General features: G+C 48.7%; 1 protein-coding gene across 2 annotated transcripts in view; it reads left to right on the forward strand.

Annotated features, from left to right (window-relative positions):
- The window catches only part of VPS35L (VPS35 endosomal protein sorting factor like), a 1,734,364-nt gene extending 1,728,044 nt beyond the window's left edge, over nt 1–6,320 (forward strand). Inside the window, exon 31 of one of the 2 annotated variants that reach the window (XM_069647157.1) lies at nt 3,290–6,320. In XM_069647157.1, the coding sequence (XP_069503258.1) occupies nt 3,290–3,388 (99 nt within the window). In that variant the 3' untranslated portion in view covers nt 3,389–6,320. The remainder of the gene's footprint in view (nt 1–3,289) is intronic. The other variant, XM_069647156.1, reaches the window with a different exon arrangement.
- Nucleotides 6,321–21,104: the final 14,784 nt, after the last annotated feature.

Here is a 21,104-nt window from a genome sequence, read left to right on the forward strand (position 1 = left end):
GGAAGGGGGTAGGTAGGGCGCTGCACAGAGGGTCGGTAGACTGCAAAATTTGAAAATCCGGGGCCCAAGGGGCTCAGAAGGATGATTCAGGCCCCAACTGTGTTCGATGGCAAACAGGCCTGCAGCATGGTGTGCGGGTCGATACATCTAGCCACGGCAACACAGTAACCAATCAGGGGCAGTGGGCGGGTTCAGGAAGCGCAGCAGGGAACAAGGAATTGGGTGCCGGGAAGGGGGTAGGTAGGGCGATACACAGAGGTTCGGTAGACAGCAAAATTTGAAAATACAGGGCCTAAGGGGCTCACAAGGATGATTCAGGCCTCACCTGGGTTCGATGGCAACAATGTTCACCTGTCAGAGACCTTTGCAACCACATAGTATTCTCACCCCTACACATGACCACTTTGGCAATAGGGTTGCGTTCTCAATGTCCGTGCCTCTTGCACTTGGTTTCGCAGAACAGGCCCTCAGCCAATTTGTTCCTTATTTCACAAAAACATATTGTTCATTAGGACGTGCCCACAGCCACTCTGTTCCTCGTTTTCTCAAACAGTTCACTTTCACATTAGCCTTTTGGGATCTCTGCATGCTCGCTTTTCCCTCGTGCCCTTTCCTTCAATGTCTTTCAACACATTTCGTTTTCATTATTCACTGTTCTGTTTTCTTTCAAGAAGTGTTTAACATCATTCTTTCTCACGCAGCACTGCTCCGTTACTTTGTTTTTCATTGGCTCCCTTGCCAGCTAAATAATTCAAGCTTTCAGTTCAATGTCTTGTATCCTTCAACGCGTAGCCTTGCGTTTAACACTGTAGCTTTCACAATCATGCGTTGGGGAGGAAGGATAGCTCAGGGGCAACGCGTTTGTCTTGGAAGCAAGGCAACTCAGTGTAACACAGGTTTGAATCCCGATCCCGCGCTTAGAACAAACCACTCGCTGGTATTAAGCGCATTATAAATGAACAATAAATAAAGTATCACAAACTGGGCTCTCCCTTTCTTTGAACTCACCAGCTGGGATTGATTTAGCATGTCCTTTGGTTTTCAGCTTGTCAAGGTCAGGTTCTTTCCCCTCAGATGCTCCGCGATCCCACAAAGGAAACTAGCAGTTTTCTGGTGCATAAAGGAAAGGAATTAGCCGACCCTGCAGCTCCCTTCTCTGAACTCTCCTGGCTTCTTGGAGGCACTGCTTGCCACGCTTTCTGCTGCCTCTGATTGCAGCCTATTAGCATCTCAGCGTCCCGTTTTCCCTGGCCTGGTTCTCAGCAGCTCTCTCTCAGCTGCTCCTTTGTATCGCCATCCAGCTTGCCTTCCTTCTTGGCCCCTGCATGGCTATCCGTGTCTTTCTGTGCTCCACCTTTTATAGCTTGGAAAACGGTCCATGAGTTTCAGGTATGTGTGATTGTGACTGAGTGCCTCACCCTTCCTGACCTTATTAGGGGGGGACTTGACCAGTACATATTACTAGTGGTAATCCTAGTCTCAGTCTTCCTCTTCTTTGTTTCAGAAGTTGGGCTGGAAAGGAGGGGAGCTATGGGAGTTGTAGTATCCCATAAAGATAGGGGGAATATTGGGTATACCATGTCTCACCTTCCGGTGTCCCCTACCCACTCCATGAGGACACCCTACCCAGGTGATCCTCCCTCGCTAGTCTACTCCAGGGTCGTGATCCAATAGTGATGGCCCTTGCCTGGCCACCTGAATAAGGGATCCCTGGGGATTGAGTCGTGAAACACCTTTAGGTTTTTCACACTAGGCAGAGGAATTATTTCATTGACTGGACCTGGTACGAGCCCTTAAGTTCTACGTCTCTCATTCTAAAGAGGCTAGGAAGGATGACAAGCTTTTTGTTGGTTAGGCTGGTGCTCGTGCTGGAAGAGCTGTGACCATACGGACCCTGTCCAGGTGGATCATTATCTGCATCTTAGAATGCTGTGATCTGGCTGGGAAGGATGTGCCTTAGGGACTCAGTGCTCATTCTACCAGAGGAGTTGCTGCCACCTCTGCCCTGCAGAAGGGGGTCCCTATGCTGGAAATTTGCCAGGTGGCAACGTGGGCGACTGCACACGTTCACTAAGCAGCACTGCTTGAATTCCCTTGCGGGCCAGCATTCCCGTTTTGGTAGGGCCATCCTTCAGAGTTTTCTGGTTTAGGTGGTGTCCTTGCTTTCCTCCGTCCTCCAGATTACATACTACTTTGGGAGTCTATCATAGATGAGCAATCCATGGCAGGAAGGAATCCATTAGAAGAACAAATTACTTAACTCTCTGTAATGTTTTTTCTGATGGATGTTCCTGCCACGGATTCCTCATTGCCCTCCTTACCTGTCCCTCTTGCCGAAAGCTAGTACACCATCGATTCTACAGTCCCTCAGCATCAGAGTTCTAGGGAAAAAGGGTAGAACTGAGGTCATGAGCACCTTTCTCAAGTTCTTAGGGTATGGCTTCCTTTACAAGGCAGCCAGGTACTGGCAGTCTGAGGCTGTCTTCATCAGCCTTCCAGCACGGGCCGTTTATGCTTCCTCTTGTTCTAGACAAAGAATGGCTTCCTTCCAGCAATCATACTCTTCTGATATTCCTCCTCTTGATTGTTAGCAAGAGCGTGCCCCCCTTTTCTTTCATGTTCTATATTCAGTAGACTAAGGATTGTGCAGCTCAGCGCTGCTCTGTGGCTCCTGTCAATTGATCAGGGATGGTCAGGTGATCCAAATTGTTAGAGCATCTTGGGACTCATTACAAGTTTATCAGTGTGGGGAAAAAAGTGGAGGTAATTCCGTTACCTCAATTTTTCCCGCACCATCAAAATAGTAGTTTGACGGAATTGCCTAGTGGTAATTCTGACAATTATTGGAGGAAAAGTGGAGGATCTACCTCCAGCTTCAGCGGAATTACCAGTAGGTAATTCTGGCAGTGGTAGTTCCTTAAAAAAAAAAAACACTGAGATACCACAAAACTCATAATGAGGCCCTTTGTACTTTGTCAGTTACTCTTTCTTTGTGTTTGGTGAAGCCACCACATGGATCTGATACATTGTGGGATGAATAGGTTGCTGAAAGATCCGTTGTAAGGTAAATCACTCTTTTCTCTTGGGGAAAGTAGCGATTTGCCACCTATATTTACATTCTGTTTTGTAGTACCCGATTTGTGATTAATAAAGGCAGTGGAAAAATGTTGCTACTTGGCTATCAAATTGTTAACTTTATAAAAACACTAACATTTTGTATTAAGTTTAAGCAACTTAAAAATACAATATTGTTATGCTGTTAAAGTAAATGTGTATTTTTTCATTGTAGGTGAGAACATTGGAATACATCAAGAAACTAAGTAAACATCCTGAAATGGGACACTTCAGTGAGCTGGCTCTGAGACTACCACTTCAGTCTCGAACATGAGGACTATGTTTTGTGTCCGTTTTTATATCTTAGAAATGTTGGGCCCTCAGCTGCCAGAAGTTGTGCGTTTGTGACATTGTTGTGTACTTGGCTGTCCAATTTTGCCTTTTTGTAATCATTCCAGATATGTTCTTTGGTAGATCTGAATTAAGAGCTGTGAGTACAACAAACGTTTTCACAATAGCTAACATCAGTTTTTTAGTGCTTACTGCACCCTGAAATCTTAATTCCTTTGCACTTGGTAGCAAAACCCATTTTCCTATTTCTCTTAAGGAACATTTGTATTAGAACCATCCTTAACCACCACCAGGTGATTTGTGTTCTCTGAACCACGTTAACGAAGGAACCGACCAGAAGGCAAACTTACTATTTTGTACGTTTTTTCTTCGTAATTGCAATGCGACATTTCTGATGCATTGTGTTTTGATGATAACCTCTCCTATTGAGCTGCATACTGAAAAAGAGTTGTTTGATCCTGATGTTGAAATTCACTTCACTTTTATAATATAATCTGTGTCCTATTAAGGTTCTTCAAGTTCTGGTCATGTGCTAAAACAGCAGCTGTTGAGGATTCCACAATTCAAACTCAATGTCTGGAAACGCAGATCGTGAAAACAAATTTCTAGACATGAAAATAAATCATCCTAAGCACTTTGAATTCAAACACGATTAATGGTATTTATTTTATTTTGAAAGAATGGATTTATTTCACATTTACAAGCTAACAATTTTAGTAATCAAAGGACATAGTGCAAAAATATATAATGAATGGAGTTATTCATAAGGAAATAAATAAAGGGGATAATAGAAGGACCCATCTTAGAGTGTGCTCCAAACGTTAGTTATTTTCTCATAGATTAAGAGCAGGCTGTTATGGATATCAAATGTGATAGGTATTATTCCCGTTAAGATACGTATCAATCACCTCCTCGAATATCACATAGGTATAAAGATCGAAATCCTACCTGTTCTTCTGTAATGCCTTCAGTAGGTAAGAGCGATTCACCCAGCACTCTCACAGTGTGGAAAGGTGTCGACACTGCGTGAAAATGCCGGGGAAACCCTCAAGGGGAAGAAAACCCAGAGATCGTGGTGAAGAAGAATCAGATGCGGACTGTCTCTTGTGGACTTCTCATGGAGGGTGGTGTTCTCTGTCACGTTGTCCGTAGTGGGCTAGGAGTCTTGTGGCTATAACGAGAAGCAACAGTTAGCAAGGGGAACAGAAACAAAATAAAGTATGGGGGGAAATAAAGTGGAAGACTACCCTGGAAGGCTAATCGAAGTCAAAGCAAGGCTTGCTCGAGGTCCAATGGAAGAAATGACAAAGTAAAAAACTGCTTGGCAAATGGATCCGCGTTCGGGAAGAAGGGTTGGTTGGGTATTGTAGTTCGGTATTGTCTCGATCTAGCGAGTACTGGGGAAAAAGGGGGAAGGTAGGTTAAACGAATGCAGGGATAAACAGAATGCGGGAAGGTGGCAGATAAGGTAAGGGGTTTACCTATGCGAACGGGATCTGGAGGTTGGATAGGATCACGTAGTTCGTGGTAGAGTAAGGAGAGATCCAGTGTCTCGCGGGATGAAACCCTGGGTGTGAGAAAAGGAAGGTAAATATGTGTGTCTGTGAGGAAGTTCGTAAGGATTTAAAGGTCCCTAGGAGCGATACTCACGGAGCGCAGTCTCTGTTGACAGAAGCAACGCAAAGCCGTCCTTTGTTGAGAGCCGGAAATACTTTCTCTTCGAGGATGGGCGGAGTCGGTTCTCTGGTCTCCTGAACCACTGGACCAACCCCCTGTGAAATAGCGGCCATCTTGGGAGTAGGAATTGAAGATTAGCAACGTGACGCCAGCGGCGTAGGGAAAGGCGCCGGAGAATCCTGTGCTGACGAGGAAATGTAACACAGTCCGATTGTTATACTTGCATTAACATTCCTTTGGTTATTAATAACCAAATTGCTGCTCCCTCTCGGCTCTCTGTTGATTGTTGCATGTAAAATGAAGTTTGTTCTGAGAGTGATTCTGTTTTCATGGACAGAGGCAATTCTCAAACTCTTGCTGTCTAAAAATAATCGTTCACTGCAGGCTTTAAGAAGTTCAAATCTGCACACCCATGTCACATTGCATTGCCTTGTGGTGTTGAGCATTGTACAAATAAAACCTTCAAAGCATTGTGGTTTTGGTTGGGACTGTTGGCGATAGTGTTCCCCCCTACCGCCTCCCCCCTCCAGCACTATCTGAAATGTTGTCGTGTCTAGTATGATAGTCGCTTGTTTTGTTCCTCCCCTCCCTTTCTACACCCCTCTCCCTCACCTTTTGTGTTCTCGGTTCTACCAGAAATGTTGTCACGCCTAGTAGGGTAGTCGCCTGTCTGTTTCCATTTCCTTCCCACTCTCCTCCTCCCTTCCTTATCTATGTCTTAGCTCCTGCACTATCTGAAATGTTGCCAGGCCGAGTACGATAGTTAATGTATTTTCCCTTGTTCCCTCCCTTGCCTTGAAGCACTTTGAAACACATTGTTTCTAGGCGCTATATAAATAAACTATCATATCAATATTGCCTTAAAATACAGATTTTAGTATTCACAGTGTAACTGCAGGCATTTCCTGTTTTCTCTCTCTATGAGTTTCTAATGTTTGTTGTGTATTTTTTTGCCATTTTCTCTGACCTGTCCATGAACAGTATTTTCCGAAAGTATTCCACGCATCAGAAAATTATAGATTTGTGCTAAAAGAAAATGAATACCATAATTTGCATGTTCTTTCTTTTCCAGTTTGCTGCACAAAGAAAAATTTATAATTTGTGCACATCTTGAAATATTTTCTAGATAATGTCACAATAAATAAAAGGCATGCTTCTTTCATTTTGCAACATTTTGCTGCACAGTTGGCGAAAAGCTTGTGCTTCTATTTACTTGTAAATAAAAAAATTAGACTACATGTGCAGACAAATGTTTCCTCTTTTAGTTCTGATGCAGTTTATTGTGGCATATCCTCAGAAGTGTATGTGTCATGGAAGGTCTGTTAGTCATAACAATTGTATTCTTGTATTATCTTAATATCTAATATTTTTAAATGTGTGTAACTTTTTGGGCATTTTTAGGCAACAACAGCATAGCTATTGTGACCTTATGTTGTCAACAGCTCCCTTTCCTTCCTATGGTGCTGTATGATGGGTTTTAAGCCTCATCACACAGCATTCCATTATGTTCTCTGGCCAGTAGGGATATGTGTTGTGTGTTTCAGTTTTGAGATGCATGAGAATTTGAGATGGATTTCTTCCTTCCACGGATTCCTCATCTTTGATATCTATCTCCCAGCAGAACTGCTCTTCGCAAACTTTTTCCACCACCATGGAGCACAGCTCTGCGGCGGCTCCACGCAATGCCTTTACACGCCTCGCGCCGAACATAACATTGGGGTCAGTATGTATATGGAGGCGCCGCTCCCGTGACCATAGTTCCTTTTTTCTGTGGCCTCCGGTCTCTTAAGGAACACCGCTTCTTTCAAGTTTTCTCACTTCCTGTTACTTTTTATGTTATATCGAAGCAGACGGTCTTCGGGGGTTTTAACCCTATTTGACCGCAGACATCAAATGTCAGTTTCGCATCCTCATTGGATGTGTCTTTATTTCTTCGGCTAGGGACACAACATATATTATTGCGTGTTGTGTCAGTTGATGCACCCCAGGGCGCTTCAGGAATGGGATGCAAACCTCCACAAGGAGAATAGCGACAAACGGACACGTTCAAGGTTGTCCGGCATGGATAGCTGCACTGAAGAACGGCCCCCTGTCCGCAAGGACAAAAAGAAAAAGAAGCACTGCAAGAGGTCTCGGTCTCCCGGTGGTTCTTCATGGCACCATACTTCGAGGGGATTGGGTCCTCCGACGTATTCCATATCTATGAAAGGTAATGTCCACAGCTGTGCTGCTCCGGAAAATCTTTGGCGTCTGCGTCCTGCGTCAATGACGTCGATGCGCCGTCCCCGAGGACCTCCTCCGACGACCAACGTCACCCGATGTGATAAGTAGGACGCACAACGCCCATAGCCTCAGTTCCGTTTTTTCCGCGAACGTGTTCGCTTCATGAATCTCGGTACGCCTCGACTCGTTGGAGTTTGCTGTTTTCGAATTCTCGGTTCGTTGGTTTTTTGTGAAGACCTGTTCGTGGCGATGTCTACTTCGTCTTCAACCCCGCGTCCGGGCTTCAAGAAATGCGGGGACTGTGGGTCCAAGATGTCGGTCACAGACTCGCACGACGCCTGCCTCTGGTGCCTCGGGGAGGCTCACGATACAGACTACTGTGTCGACTGCCAGTCGCTCACGGCAAAGGCCTTGCGGGAACACAAGAAGAAGCTGTCGGTAGGCCGGGTGTCTAAGCCCCGGAAGGCGAGCTCTGCAGGGCTTTCGACGGATGACTCGAGGGGCGACTCTCTGCGTCATCGTCGGAAGTCCAGTGGGTCTCCTTCCAGGAGTCGGTCTCGCCACTCCTCCGCCTCTTCGAGGCATTCCCGGAAGCGCCGGCATAGGTCGCCTTCCCCCTCCTCTTCCGAGGACTCCACCCGTTGGCGGGTCGCTTATCCCTCCATGCAAGCGACACCGGAGGAATGGGCTTCCTTCGGGAAGCAGATGCTAGCGATTCTTGGATCGCAGGGCACCGGTCCGTCCGTGCCTCCGAGTGGGGTCGGTCGGCACCGGTCGAGAGACACCGCTCGTACGCCTTCGGGCTTGGGTGGTCGGCACGGCTCGCGGGAGAGGTCCCGCTCGGACAAGGGTAGCCGTTCTCGCCATGCCCGTTCCAGGTCCCGATCCTCGACGCGCTCGAGACCGCGTGATCCTGTGCCGTCTTCGAAGAAGACGTCGACGCCTGTGGCGCCGAGGTCGTTGACGATTTCTCTTGAGGCTCCACCTCCGAGGGGGTCGTCGGCGCCTAGGTCATCGAGAGACACGCTCGGTGCTCCGGCTTCGAGGCCTGTGTCGACGCCGCCGATGCTGGCGGCACTGTAGCTGACGTCGACGCCGATTCGCTCGACTTCAACGCCTTTTCTGTCAACGCCGGCGCCGACTCGTTCGGCGCCCTCAACGGCTTTCGAGGCGGTGGTGTCGGAGGTGCCCTGTGGCACGGGGTTTGCCCCTAGAAAGGCTCTGGCTAAGGTCAGGCACTGCTTTGGTCCCCAGAGGTCTTCCTCTCCACGCCTGGAGTACATTTCAGAGGGTGATGAAGGCTCTGATGTCGGCTTGGTTCCGGTTACGGTTCCAGATGAGCTTATCTCGGGCCATAGCCAGTTTGATGACCTGAGGCAGTCACTGCATGATGCCAGTGGATTGGACACCTCTCCAGAGGTGGAGTTTTGTAGGCCGGAGCCTGGCACTCATGCCGATTCTTCATATCGGCGCCTTATGTCTCGGGTCACTGAGTATTTGGGTTGGTCAGATCCCCCAGGGGAGTTCGTTCAGGATGATCTCATGGACATCCTTGATCTCGGTACCCCCACTGACCCGGTTTTGCCGTTTCATATGGCTCTGCAGAGAAGGGTGGCGGTGGCTTGGACTGCTCTGGAGAGTCTCCCGGCAGTGGGCAAGTCTTTGTCGCGAAAATAACGTCCAGCCAGTAGCGACCCCTGCTACTTGTCCAGGCACCCCACTCCGGAGAGTTTGGTGGTGCAGGTGGCTACGGCCCCGGCAAAGCATGCGTCTTATCCTACCATCCCTCTGGATAGGGACGACAAACGTTTTGACAGCTGGGCGAAGAAAGTGTTTTCTTCGGGGGGGTATGGCGCTTCAGGCGGCCAACTCCATATGTGCTTTGTCTCGTTTCACACACACTCTGTGGAACTGTTGCATTAGCGGCTGAACATATTCCCGAAGGGGATGAACGGGAAGGTTTCCTTGCTATGGTTCAGGATGGCAAGGATGCCATGTGTGAGGCCGTTCAGTCGGGTTTGGACTTGGCAGATTGTGTCAGCCGGTCCATGGCGGCGAGCACCGTAATGCGGAGGTTTGCGTGGTTGCGGAAGTCTGGGTTTGCTCCTGATGTGCAGTCCCGGCTCCTCAACATGCCCTTTGACGGTGAACACCTTTTTGGCAGCAAGGCTGACGAGAGCCTTGAGAGGTTGCAGACCTCCAAAGCTGTAGCGAAGTCGTTGGGCGCTGCAGTTCGCCAACCTCTGCCTTTTCGTCCTGGGGGACAGCAATGGAGGGGAGGTTCCTTTCGCTATTACTCGTCCTTCAGTAAAGCGAGGGGAGCTAGCAGTCAAAGAGGCCATCGTAAGAGTGCCAGAGGTAGAAACAAAGGTACTTGAGGTGCCAAGGCCGCTCGGGCAGTTGCCTCTTTGCACTCAGGCAACGCCGCAGCCGCTACCACTCAGTCATGAGGCCAGGTCCCATGGTTCGCCGGTTGGGGGAAGGCTGGCGCAGCATCTGGTAGAGTGGCAAGCCATTACTTCGGATGTGTGGGTTCTGGAGATCATAACCCACGGCTACTGTCTTCCTTTTCGGCAGAGGCCTCACGACAATCCACCAGGGAACCTCTCTTTGAAGTGTCCGGATCCACTCCTTGCGCAGGAAATTCAAGCCCTGCTGGAGAAAGGCGCCATAGAACTGGTGCCTGTAGCGGAGAGGAACATGGGATGGTATTCCCCTTATTTTTTGATTTCGAAGAAAGACGGGGGATTGAGACCCATCATGGACTTGCGCGGTTTGAACAAACTCCTCAGGAAGGACAAGTTCAAGATGGTGACTCTTTCTCAAGTCCTCCAGGCCCTTCAACTTCAGGACTGGTTGGTGTCTCTCGACCTCAAGGATGCTTACTTCCATGTGCCGATCCATCCCAAGCACAAGAAGTACCTGAGGTTCGCGGTTGGCGACTCGCACTTTCAGTTTCGGGTTCTGCCGTTCGGATTGACCTCTGCCCCAAGGGTTTTCACCAAGCTCATGGTGGTGGTGGCAGCGCATCTCAGGAAAGGGGGGATTCACGTCTACCCCTACCTGGACGATTGGTTGATCAGGGGGAGCTCTCCCGGGCAAGTCTTGGATCATCTGTCCGTCACCTGCCACTCCCTTCACAGGCTGGGCTTCTCCTTCAATTTAAAGAAGTCCCATTTGACACCAACGCAGCGGCTCCAGTAGATCGGACATGCTCGACACGTCCCTAGGGCAGTGTTTTCCTCCTCAGGTGAGGGCTCTTCACATTTAGCAGATGGTGAACAAGTTTCAATTTGCCCAGGATCTCCCAGCGTCCGAGTTCTTGAGACTGCTCGGCCTTATGGCATCCTGCATTCTTCTGGTGCCAGAGGCTCGTCTGCGGATGAGATCTTTGCAGTGGGCACTCAAGCTCCAGTGGTCTCGTCCTCCGGCAGGCTGTCGGACCCTGTTCAGGTGCCGCCCTCGGTAGCCCGGGACCTTCTGTGGTGGGCCGTCGAGGGCAATCTGATGAAGGGAGCCCCATTTTGGCTGCCCTGGCCGGAGGTGAAGATCGTGAAGGACGCATCCCTCACGGGATGGGGAGCTCATGCCAACGAGTTGACAGTCAGCGGTCGTTGGTCTCCGTCGGAGTCCAGACTCCATATCAATCTGTTGGAGCTGAGGGCCGCCAGGCTAGCCCTGAAGGCTTTTCTGCCAACTGTGTGTGGAAAGAGTGTCCTGATTCTAACGGACAACACGGTGGCCATGCACTACCTCAACAAAAAGGGGGGGCAGGGTCACTTCTGCTGTACAGGGAGGCGATGCAGCTCGAGTTCTGGGCCATCCAGCAGGAAGTTTCGATCTCGGCTGTTCATCTGGCCAGAGACGACAACGAGACCGAGGACGCTCTGAGCAGGCAGAGCACGATCTCTCACGAGTGGGAGCTGGCTCAGGAGATTCTCCTGAAGATCTTCGCCCTTTGGGGGACCCCTCAAGTGGATCTCTTCACCTCCAGTGTCAACCGGAAGTGCGAAAAGTTTTGCTTGCAGGAATTTCCTCCAAAAGGAGCCTTAGGAGACGCGTTCGTGTTGGAGTGGTCATTCCCACTGGTGTACGCGTTTCCTCCAGTCCCGGTCATCCCGCAAGTGCTGCAGAGGTTACGGAGGTTCGGTTCCCGGATGATCCTCATTGCTCCGGCGTGGGCCCGGGGGACGTGGTACCCGGACCTTCTCGACTTGTTCATCTGCCCTCCACGTCGTCTTCCCTACCGAGACGATCTGCTCTCACGGGAGGGGGGTCAGGTTCTCCATCCAGAGGTCATATCCCTCAACCTTCACGCTTGGCTTCTGAAAGGTTGCGGTATAAGGATTGGGACCTCCCTGAAGACGTGATGGAGGTGTTGCTGTCGACTAGGCGGCCGGCAACAAAGTCTCTGTACCGTTGCCGTTGGAGAAAGTTCTGCGACTGGTGCAGAGTTAAGAATGTGGATCCTTTTGAATGTGACATTCCCATGGTTCTGTCTTTTTTGCTTTCCTTGGCCCACAGGGGCTTGCAAGTGGGGACCATTAAAGGTTACCTGGCGGCGCTGTCCTTATTTAAGCGCTCGTCTGAAGAGTGTTCCTATTTTAAGATTCCTTTATTTGTGCAGTTTTTGAAAGGGCTCACTAATCTGTTCCCTCCGTCACCTTTTCTGGTGTCCGGTTGGGATTTGAACCTTGTTCTTAAGTTTCTTATGGGTGCTCCGTTTGGGCCTTTACATTCTTGCCCTTTGAGGCTGTTAACTCTGAAAACTGTGTTTTTGGTTGCGGTTACTTCCGCTCGCAGAGTGAGTGAGTTACAGGCACTTTCAGTTAAGCCACCCTTCACTTTGTTTCATAAGGACAGGGTTGTCCTTAGAGTTCGTCCTTCTTTTCTTCCAAAGGTGGTTTCGGAATTTCATTTGAGCTAGAACGTGGTTCTTCCGGCGTTCTATCCTCCTCCACATCCTGGTAAGGAAGAGGAGCGGCTCCATAGGCTTGATCCTAGGAGAGCGTTGAACTTTTATATTTCGCGCATGTCCCGGGTCAGAGTGGACGATCAACTTTTAATTGGTCACGCTGGAAAGCGTTTGGGACAAGCTGTGACGAAACAGACTTTGTCTCGTTGGATTATTTTAGCTATCTCCGAGTGTTACCGCTTGGCGGGTAAGGATCCTCTGGCTGGCTTGCGGGCCCATTCTACCAGGGGAGTGGCTGCGTCTACTGCCCTGCAGAGGGGAGTTCCTATTCGTCACATCTGTGATGCAGCCACCTGGGCTTCAGTACATACTTTTGTACGTCACTACTCCCTCGTTTCCATCAGAGGGCAAGATCTGGCCTTTGGCAAGGCAGTTCTCTATTCCGCAATTTGATTCGGCATGCTAAATTTGTATTCTAAATTCTTTCCCACCTCCTTGTTTGGTACTGCTTTGGGAGTCTGTCATAGATATGGGATGTTCCGACGACGTATTCCATATCGCTCCCTCCCTGCCTTCCCCACTGCAGAATTTCTTTTGCGATTGCAGCTTGCGTTTCGCAAGGCCTTGTGTGTCTGACTGGCAGAAAACTGCTGGCACACGTTCTGGGAAAATACTATAACTGAAGCTATGGGCGTCGTGCGTCCTACTTATCACATCGGGTGACGTCGGCCGTCGGAGGAGGTCCTCGGGGACGCCGCATCAACGTCATCGACGCAGCACAGCTGTGGACATTACCTGTCATAGATATGGAATACGTTGTCGGACCATCCCATCGAAAGAACGTTACCAGGTAAGAAAGTAACTTGTTCTTCTTCCCCGTCGAAGAAGGGGGGACACCAGGCACTCGTCCCCACCCCAATCCTCTACTCTGGAGGAATGGGAAGCCTTTAGGCTTAAGATGCTTGACATCTTTGTCAAGGCACCAGCAGGTTCAACCTCTGCCCCAGCGGCACTGTTGCAGTCCACCGCACTTGGTAAGAGCCGGCGGAGACACTGATACATTTCTCTGCTGTGCGCACTTGAGTCCGACCACATGGACAGCAGAAAAGATTATGTCTCAAGGTTGCACATCTCTATCTTTGGAAGAGGGTCCTCTGACCTCTATACTCCCTTCTAAAGCTGGTGCTGGTGAATTTTCTCGGGAGTAAGCCGCTCCCTAGGAGTGCATTCATGTCTCACTTGGAAGACATTCATGACTAAGAAGATGATCACGTTCCTTTTGGTTTGGAACGCATTCAACCTAGGGAAGTTAAGAACTTCCCAGAATAATTCTATGGTGAACAAGGGGACTTGCAGCCAACTTGCAGGAGGCAAATGAAAAGGACACCTCAACAGAGTTGGATATGCTTCCTGCTCCCACCCAAGGTAAGCCTAAGGCAGCTTTTCATCCCTTCATTGCCAAGATGGTGGATAACTTAGGATTGTCGGCTCCCTCGCGACCCAAGGTATAATATGAGCTCACAGATAATGCTAACAAGGGCCCAAAGAAGGAAACCCTACTGCCATTCAACCAGGAAGTAGAGGCACCAGTCCTTGAGCTATGGTCCAAACCGGTCCCGGTCCTGACTGTTAACACAAATCTAGCAGAAGATCCCAGGCCTGCACCCTCAGACCCACTGTTTCTGTTGGCCTCACCAGAGCGTTTAGTTCTACAGGCTACCACAGCAAACCCGAAAACTACATATTTTCCCCTGACAGAGCAAAAGACAGGATGCATGGGACAGGAAAGGTTTTGGTTCTGCAAGCATGGGTCTGCGATGCATCAATGCCTCCTGTGCCCAAGCCACATTTTCTTGTGTGCTTTGACCTGTCATCTCCGAGGCGCCGGAACACATCCATAAAGGTGACAGGAGGGATGGGTTTGAAACTCTCCAGATGTATAGGAGAAGATTCTAGAGCTGCTGTTTGATGGCAACGACCTGTTCAGTACCAAAGCCAATGAAAGTCCAGGCTTCGAATGCGACTTCAAAGTCTCTGAGACTCCAACAGCAGGGATCTACGAGCCGCACAGCAAGGAGTTTTCACCCTTTCACCTCCTATGCCCACAGGGTAAGGGGCCAAGCCCCCTGTGGCAGGCATGTGCAGCACCGCTCCATCAGGGCTCGGGGTAGAAGCGCACCCAGAGGAGGCATCCAACCTCCATGGTGCCCTCTTCTGCCCCAGGTGCAAAGCCTCTTTGAATCAGCCCATCTCCTCCTGTGGGAGGCATGAAATGCTAATTTGGCAGTGAGGGGTTGATTACTACTTCTGATGCCTGGGACTTGAAGGCAATTCACCAGGTATACTGTCTCTCTTTTGCTCATCGTCTTCCGGACCATCCGTTGGACAGCCAGTTCTTGCCTCCGGACAGTCTCTGACTGGAAGAAACCTGTGAGCTTCTGGAAAAGGGTGCTCTAGACCTGCTGCCCTACTCAGAACGAAGCAAGAGCTGGTATGCAACCTATTTTCTGGTGCCAAAAGAGGACAGGGGCCTTTGTCCCATCTTGGTACTGAGGCTTCTGAACGTTTACTTATACAAGGACAAGTTCAAGATGGTTACCCTATCCCAGATCCTTCTGGGCCTGGACCTGCATGACTGGCTGGTCTGCGTGGATCTCCAGAATGCATACTTCCATCTGCCCATCAATAGAAAGCACAAAGTACCTGAGGTTCAAGGTGGGAAATTGCCAATACCAATTCAAGGTCCTGCTTTTCACCCTCTCTTTGGCACCCTGGATATTCACTAAGCGACTGGCAGTGGTGGCGGTTCACCACAGAAGGGAAGGCCTGCATGTTTTTTCATATCTGAACGACGTGCTCGTCTGAGCTTGCTCCCCAAACAAAACATTGATACACTTGCACTGAATGAGCAGCTTGTTGCAAGTGTCGGGTTTCGTTGTCCCAGATGCTCTGATGAGGCGGTCATGGAAACTCACCAGGGCCAAGATTTCCCACTAGAAGACTGAGTAGCGAACATCTCAAAGATGGTGCATGTCTTTCAACAACTGTAAAAGGTTCCAGCCTTGGCTTTTCTGTAATTGCTGTATCTTATAGCCTCCTGCATCCTTGTGGTGCCAGAGGCTCGGCGGGGCATGAGGTTGCTTCAGTGGCTCCTCATTTGCCAGTGGTCTCAATTTCAGGGACATACCTCAGAACTTTTACAGATCTCTGTGAACGTGTCCAGGGACCTAGAATGGTGTTCCCTAGGGTACAACCTGTTTGTTTAGACAACCTTGGCCACAACTGACTTTAGTCACGGATGCATGCTTTGTTCACTTTTCTCCTGTTTGTATGAGACGATTGTGAGGTGGTGTGGGCTACTTACCTCTGTTCAGAGAACCAATGCGATTGTGGTTCTGGGCTGTCGAGAGCAGTGTGTCTTTGACAGCTGCTCATCTGGCTGGCAAGGGGAACGTGTTGCCAGATGCCCTAACCCGACAGTCTTTGGCCTTCCACGAGTGGGAGCTCAGTCATGAAATCCTGAAGGGGGTATTCTCCTTTTGGGGTTCCCCTTAGGTGGATCTGTTTCCTTCCAGTGTGATCAGGAAGTGCATGTGGTTCTGCTAAAGGGAATCTTCTCGGGAAGGCGCTCTGAGGGACGCTTTGACAGACAAGTGGGACTTTGAACTGCTTTGTGCGTTCCCGTTAATCCCTGTCATACCACTTATTCTAAGGGTAGCATTACGAGTTGGGCTGTTGCCCTTAAATGCGGCCGTAACGGTATTACCGCCGCATTTAAGGGATGGCCCGATCACAATTTGGGCGCTAAATGGGCTGTTTTACCTCCAGCTTTTTGCTGCAGGTGAAAATCCTATTTAGCGCCCTGTTTTCAGCGCAATTACCGCCGGCTGTATTAGCACGCAGTATTTGTGCCGAAAATGCCCCATTGGGTCTGATGGACCCAATGGGGAATGGGATCATGGGTTCACACCCAACCCATGATCCGGCGCTAATAATGCCAGAGCGGCTTGTGCTAACGCAATTACAGTTGGGCAGTATTATCTCCGGGATACCGCCAAACTCCTGATGAGGCCCTAAGAAGGCTATACCTGTTTAGATGCATGATGATCTTGAAGAACATTACAGAGAGGCATCATTTGTTCTATTCTAGCTGCAGCTTGCTCTTCAATATATTTTGTATGTTTCAGTGAGGAATGCACGGCTTGTCAAACTGGGAAACCTGAGGGTGTCCTCACATTTATACTCCCCTTGGGTCCTCTGCGCAGTTGGCTAAGGAAATGCCATAGTTTTTTTTATTCGGACCCTCAGCTTGGAGAAGCGAGGGAGGATCCACCTGGGTGGAGTGTCTTTGGGGATTAGAGTGGGATGCTCTTAGATGAGACGCTGTATTCCACATTCTCCTTTCAGGAAGGAACCCCTATCCCAGAGGCGGTCATGAGATATTGTTCCCCATGTCCCATTGACCCTGAGAATGGCAAAAGATATCAACCTGGACATACTAGAAAGAGGAGGGAAAGGAATGAGAGTGGTGTGCCTTTAGGCAAGACATGGTATCCCCCTTATCCTAATGATAACCAACTTAACCCTCCCCCGACCTTCATTGGCTATTATAGGTCAGCTCCCCTTCTTTCCCCTCTTGGGACATCCAACAATACTGAGCCGAGGAAGAAGCAACTGTAAGTAATGAACACCACTCATTCTCACCACTTAGGTACTGGGATGAAGAAGATGCCTGCAAGGTGTGAAGGTCAGGCATGTCCTCTTAATCAGAGTCAGGCAGAAATGAATAATGGAATACACCTGCAACCTATTGAAGAACCATAGGTGTATAAAAGGAAAAACAGTGAACTGGAAAGAGGAATGGAGACCTGGAGAAATTGGGCACAGATCAGCAGAAAACCCCGGGACTCTGGAGGCTGCCGTGGTGGGACCCAAGGTGGAGACAGGATGCCGGCCGCCATCCCCAAGCTGAGGAAAGCCTCCTGTGTGAAGTGTGTGCAAAAGGAGCTGCAGCAAGACAAGAGCGAAGAGGATGTCTGACCTTGCAGAGGTATTGAAGCTGCCTGTGCCAGCTGAGCTCCTGTCCACACGTGAGCGGGGCTCGCCGAACTCGAAGCAACAGTCAGAGCATCGATGGAGAAAAGCAACGAGAGCCGCCAGAGGAAGACACCCACGACCGGTGAGTGCTGGGGAAGTTACCCAGAGACAAGGGGCGATCTGTGTGGGCTGCGAAAATGGTGAACAGTGCTGAGGGAATAAAGGCTTCCGTTACAGATGGAACTGTGAAGTTATATGAATGAAAGAAAGACAAGTGGTGCGAGGCATAGCAAAGCTGCTAATTTTGAACAACGAACCGAATGAAAACAGCAAACCTGCGAATATTGAATAAAGAACTGAATGAAAACAGAAAATCTGCTAATATAGAATAACAAACTGAATTAAACTGCAAATCTGCTAATAATTAATGACAAACTGAATGAAAGTAATAAACCTGCTAACATTATATCACGCACTGAAGGAAATTGGTAAACCAAGTTAAATTAAGAACTCTCACTGCAGAGTGAAGTGAAGTCTGAGAAACACTTTGTTTTTGATGCTACCTTTGAGAAATTATTTGTTTGTTGAATGTCAAACGGATAAAAGAGAACTAAAGGTTCCTGGTTGCGCGATCTGTGTGGACCGTAAGGTCTGACAACTGCGCCAAGACCAGAGAACCCACTTTGTGTTGACAAGTAAACCTAATATTGTGTTACAAGGAAAACTACCATTGGTGCATTAAAAGCTTGGTGGGGGGAAACCCAGAGCTGTAAAGAATTGTTGGACCTTTAAAGACAGAGCATCAAGATACTTCCTTTTGTGATAACTGTTACATTGAACTTGGTGAAAGGAACCCTGAGACTTGTTGCAATTAAACTGTATTGAACTTTGGAAAGGGAAACCTGACATTTAAAATGTGGGGTGCTGCAGCGTGTTTGCTGTTGCCTGGAATCCTATGGGGAAACTTTGCTGCCAGTCTTTCTTTCTCGACACTGCCAGGAGGAGTGTCTCAGCTGCTTGTGTTTCCCTACATAATCTGCAGTAGTTGCAGAGCAGGCGGAGTGCTGCAGAGTGTTTGGTGTTGCCTGGAATCCTACGTGGGAACTTTGCCGCCAGTCTTTCTTTCTTGACACTGCCAGCAGGCGTGTATCAGCTGCTTGTGCTTCCCTACAGAACCTGCAGTAGCTGCGGAGCGCTGCAGAGTGTTTGGTGTCTGGCAGTGGGCAGCAGCAGCAGATTCAAACACCAGGGTACCCCTGCATGAGACCGTTTGGAAGCTCATGTGCCACTTTGTGGGCTGAAGAATTTAAAAACAATTGCATTTGAAGCATACAGGTAACTAAGATTTTTGACACGCACGCTTGATACATATCGATCAAATGTACGATCTAAGGAGTGAGACCGGGCCAAGGTATCCTGCTGGCCTTGAATATGCCACTGCATCCTTCCCCTGTGGGCACTATGAGTTTGCCCTGCGAACAGGCCCCTCATCAACGGAATGTCCCTTTGGCTCCCCATCACCTAATGCCTGCTCCAGGTATCGCCGTGGATAAACAAACACAGACTGGAGTCCAGCCGTTAAAGTCTGGTAAAATTACAGCCTCCTTCTTATCTAAACCAATCGTGCAACTTGTTTTTTTGTGAGGGCGAGTTCCACTCTGTTGCACATAATAGATATATCCCGGCGGTTCGGAGCGGTTGTGGCACCAGAGACATCAGTGCACAGGCACCGTCCACATGCACATGCTACCCTGTCACCAGTTCTTTCTACGAGGGATGCAACATTTTCACATTCATTTTTCTCTTGTCATGGTTTAAATAACTCTTCAATGATGGACACGCCAATTGACCCCTACAGCTTAGCCCTTCCAGAGGCAAATTCATCATCCTCTTTTTCGTCCCCGTCTTCTGCTGTCCATATTCAGTCTTGGCGGCTGTCTGGGGCATTAAAGAACATGGGTTCTCGGCTTGGAGAGGGAACCAAGGACATTTTGACAGACATCAATCAAGTACTATGTATTCTAGTGAGCCTCTATGAAAGTTTGAAGGTTGCATCTAAAGTTCATTTGACCAAATTAGTCTTTTTTGTTCAAAATGGAAAATGATAACATTCATAAGAATGGGAATGGGTTTTTATCTAAAAAATGTCACCCGTCCACTCAACTGGAGGGGGTTAACCCTGTGGTTAGCCCTGTGCTTCATAGGTGTGGACTAGGGGTGAAGGGTCGTTTTTGGGGGGCTTAAATGTAGCACACAAACCTTGGCGGAGATACCCCCGGATAGCACTCCGATAGTGGCTTGTAATCAGAATGGTTCAAGGATTGACGAGACGGTGCACTAACCGCAGGTGCACCTGCCCCCAAAAACATGACTTCACTTTTCTGTTAAATCGACATCAAGGGTGGAGGATATATCAGAGGTTCAAGTCTTACATTAACATGTAAATGAAGATGGGGGTTTAAACCCGGTTGAGTGCACCGATTTGGTTATTTTAGTTCTTTGTACTAGTGTGTTGGAGACCCCCTTAGAATTGAGTGCTTCTACGAAGATTACTCAATTGGAAGCAGAGTCTAGATGTTGGGGGAGGATCTTTACTTAAAAAAGAAATATCAATGTGGGAAGGAGATAAAAAAAAAAAACATGCCCCCTTATAATCAGAATAAACATGCATCCAAAAATTGTGTTGACTCATTACTAAAACAACCCTCATATAAAGCTATTTTGGAAATGGTTGCTAGCGGTATACCTAACGTTGAGAACAAAATGCTTGGGCCAAACGTAGAGGTGCAAAAGTCAGGGAAGGTTGCCCTAATAAGAGCTCCTGAAGAAAGGGTGGCATGCCAAAAAATTCCTCTGGTGACGGTAACGGGTAACGTTGAGAGACAAGAAATTATAGTCTCGGTTCACCGGAGTGAATATTGCCTGACAGCTTAATAGTAGAAAGAGCCCCTTTAGTGCCTCAATTACAGTCAGTCACTAGTTGGGCACCTTCGGTAAGTTCTTTAGTGTAGTCAGAGAAATGGCCAGGGGCAACAGAAATGGTAACAATGGCAGGCAGTTCTCTATCTAGAATTTACCACTTCTTGGTTACGCCCCATCTGGGACTAAAGAGGGTAGTTTGCTCCTGTCTAATCCTGGATCCCTGGTGCGTGGCGGTGTATCAACTGTGCAACAGGTACATAGTATATTAAGAGGGTGTAAGGGCAGTGACTCCTCGGGTTCTCCCATTATTAGAGATTCTCCAGCATGGGGTCTGGCATGGACTCACATGCTCATGAATATTCTCCGTCGTCAGGCTGGGAAACCTCGGGAAAGAAAAAATCAGTATCAGTTTCATTTCTGATCTGTCTTTCTTTAGTAACCAATCACTGGTCTCTGGGTCATACTGCCCCCAGCCAATGACTGCCCTCTCCCTAAACCCTGCCCATGGCAGCCATCCTCAGATTTTTACCGCACGTTCAAGTGTTGAGAGTCCTCGTGCTATAGCTCTCAAGCTTTTACTGCATTTTGCACTTTTTCAAAGAGATGTATCTAATTTTTTCGGTTTAATCGAGCCTCAAGCTCCACTGTTTCGACTTCTGATCAACGGGGACCCGTTTCGGATTTTTCTACGCCCCTCAAGGGTGAAGTTTTCGTCGAGTTACGCTTCTTGGAGAATCCCAGGTTTTCTGAGGCCTACCTCGCGGACGAGAGGAACATGGCCCAGGAGAAGGGAAGCTCGACTCCCGGCAAACTGTTCAGGGTCTGCCCTGGATGCAATCTACAGAATGTGTTCAAGGTGGACGAGCATTTGAAATGCCTATACTGCCTCCACAAGGACAAAACGCACGTGGAGAAGGACTGTGCG

The sequence above is a fragment of the Ambystoma mexicanum genome, chromosome 2q, assembly GCF_040938575.1.
Source record: "Ambystoma mexicanum isolate Mex_15411 chromosome 2q, UKY_AmexF1_1, whole genome shotgun sequence".
NCBI classification, from domain to species: Eukaryota; Metazoa; Chordata; class Amphibia; order Caudata; family Ambystomatidae; genus Ambystoma; species Ambystoma mexicanum.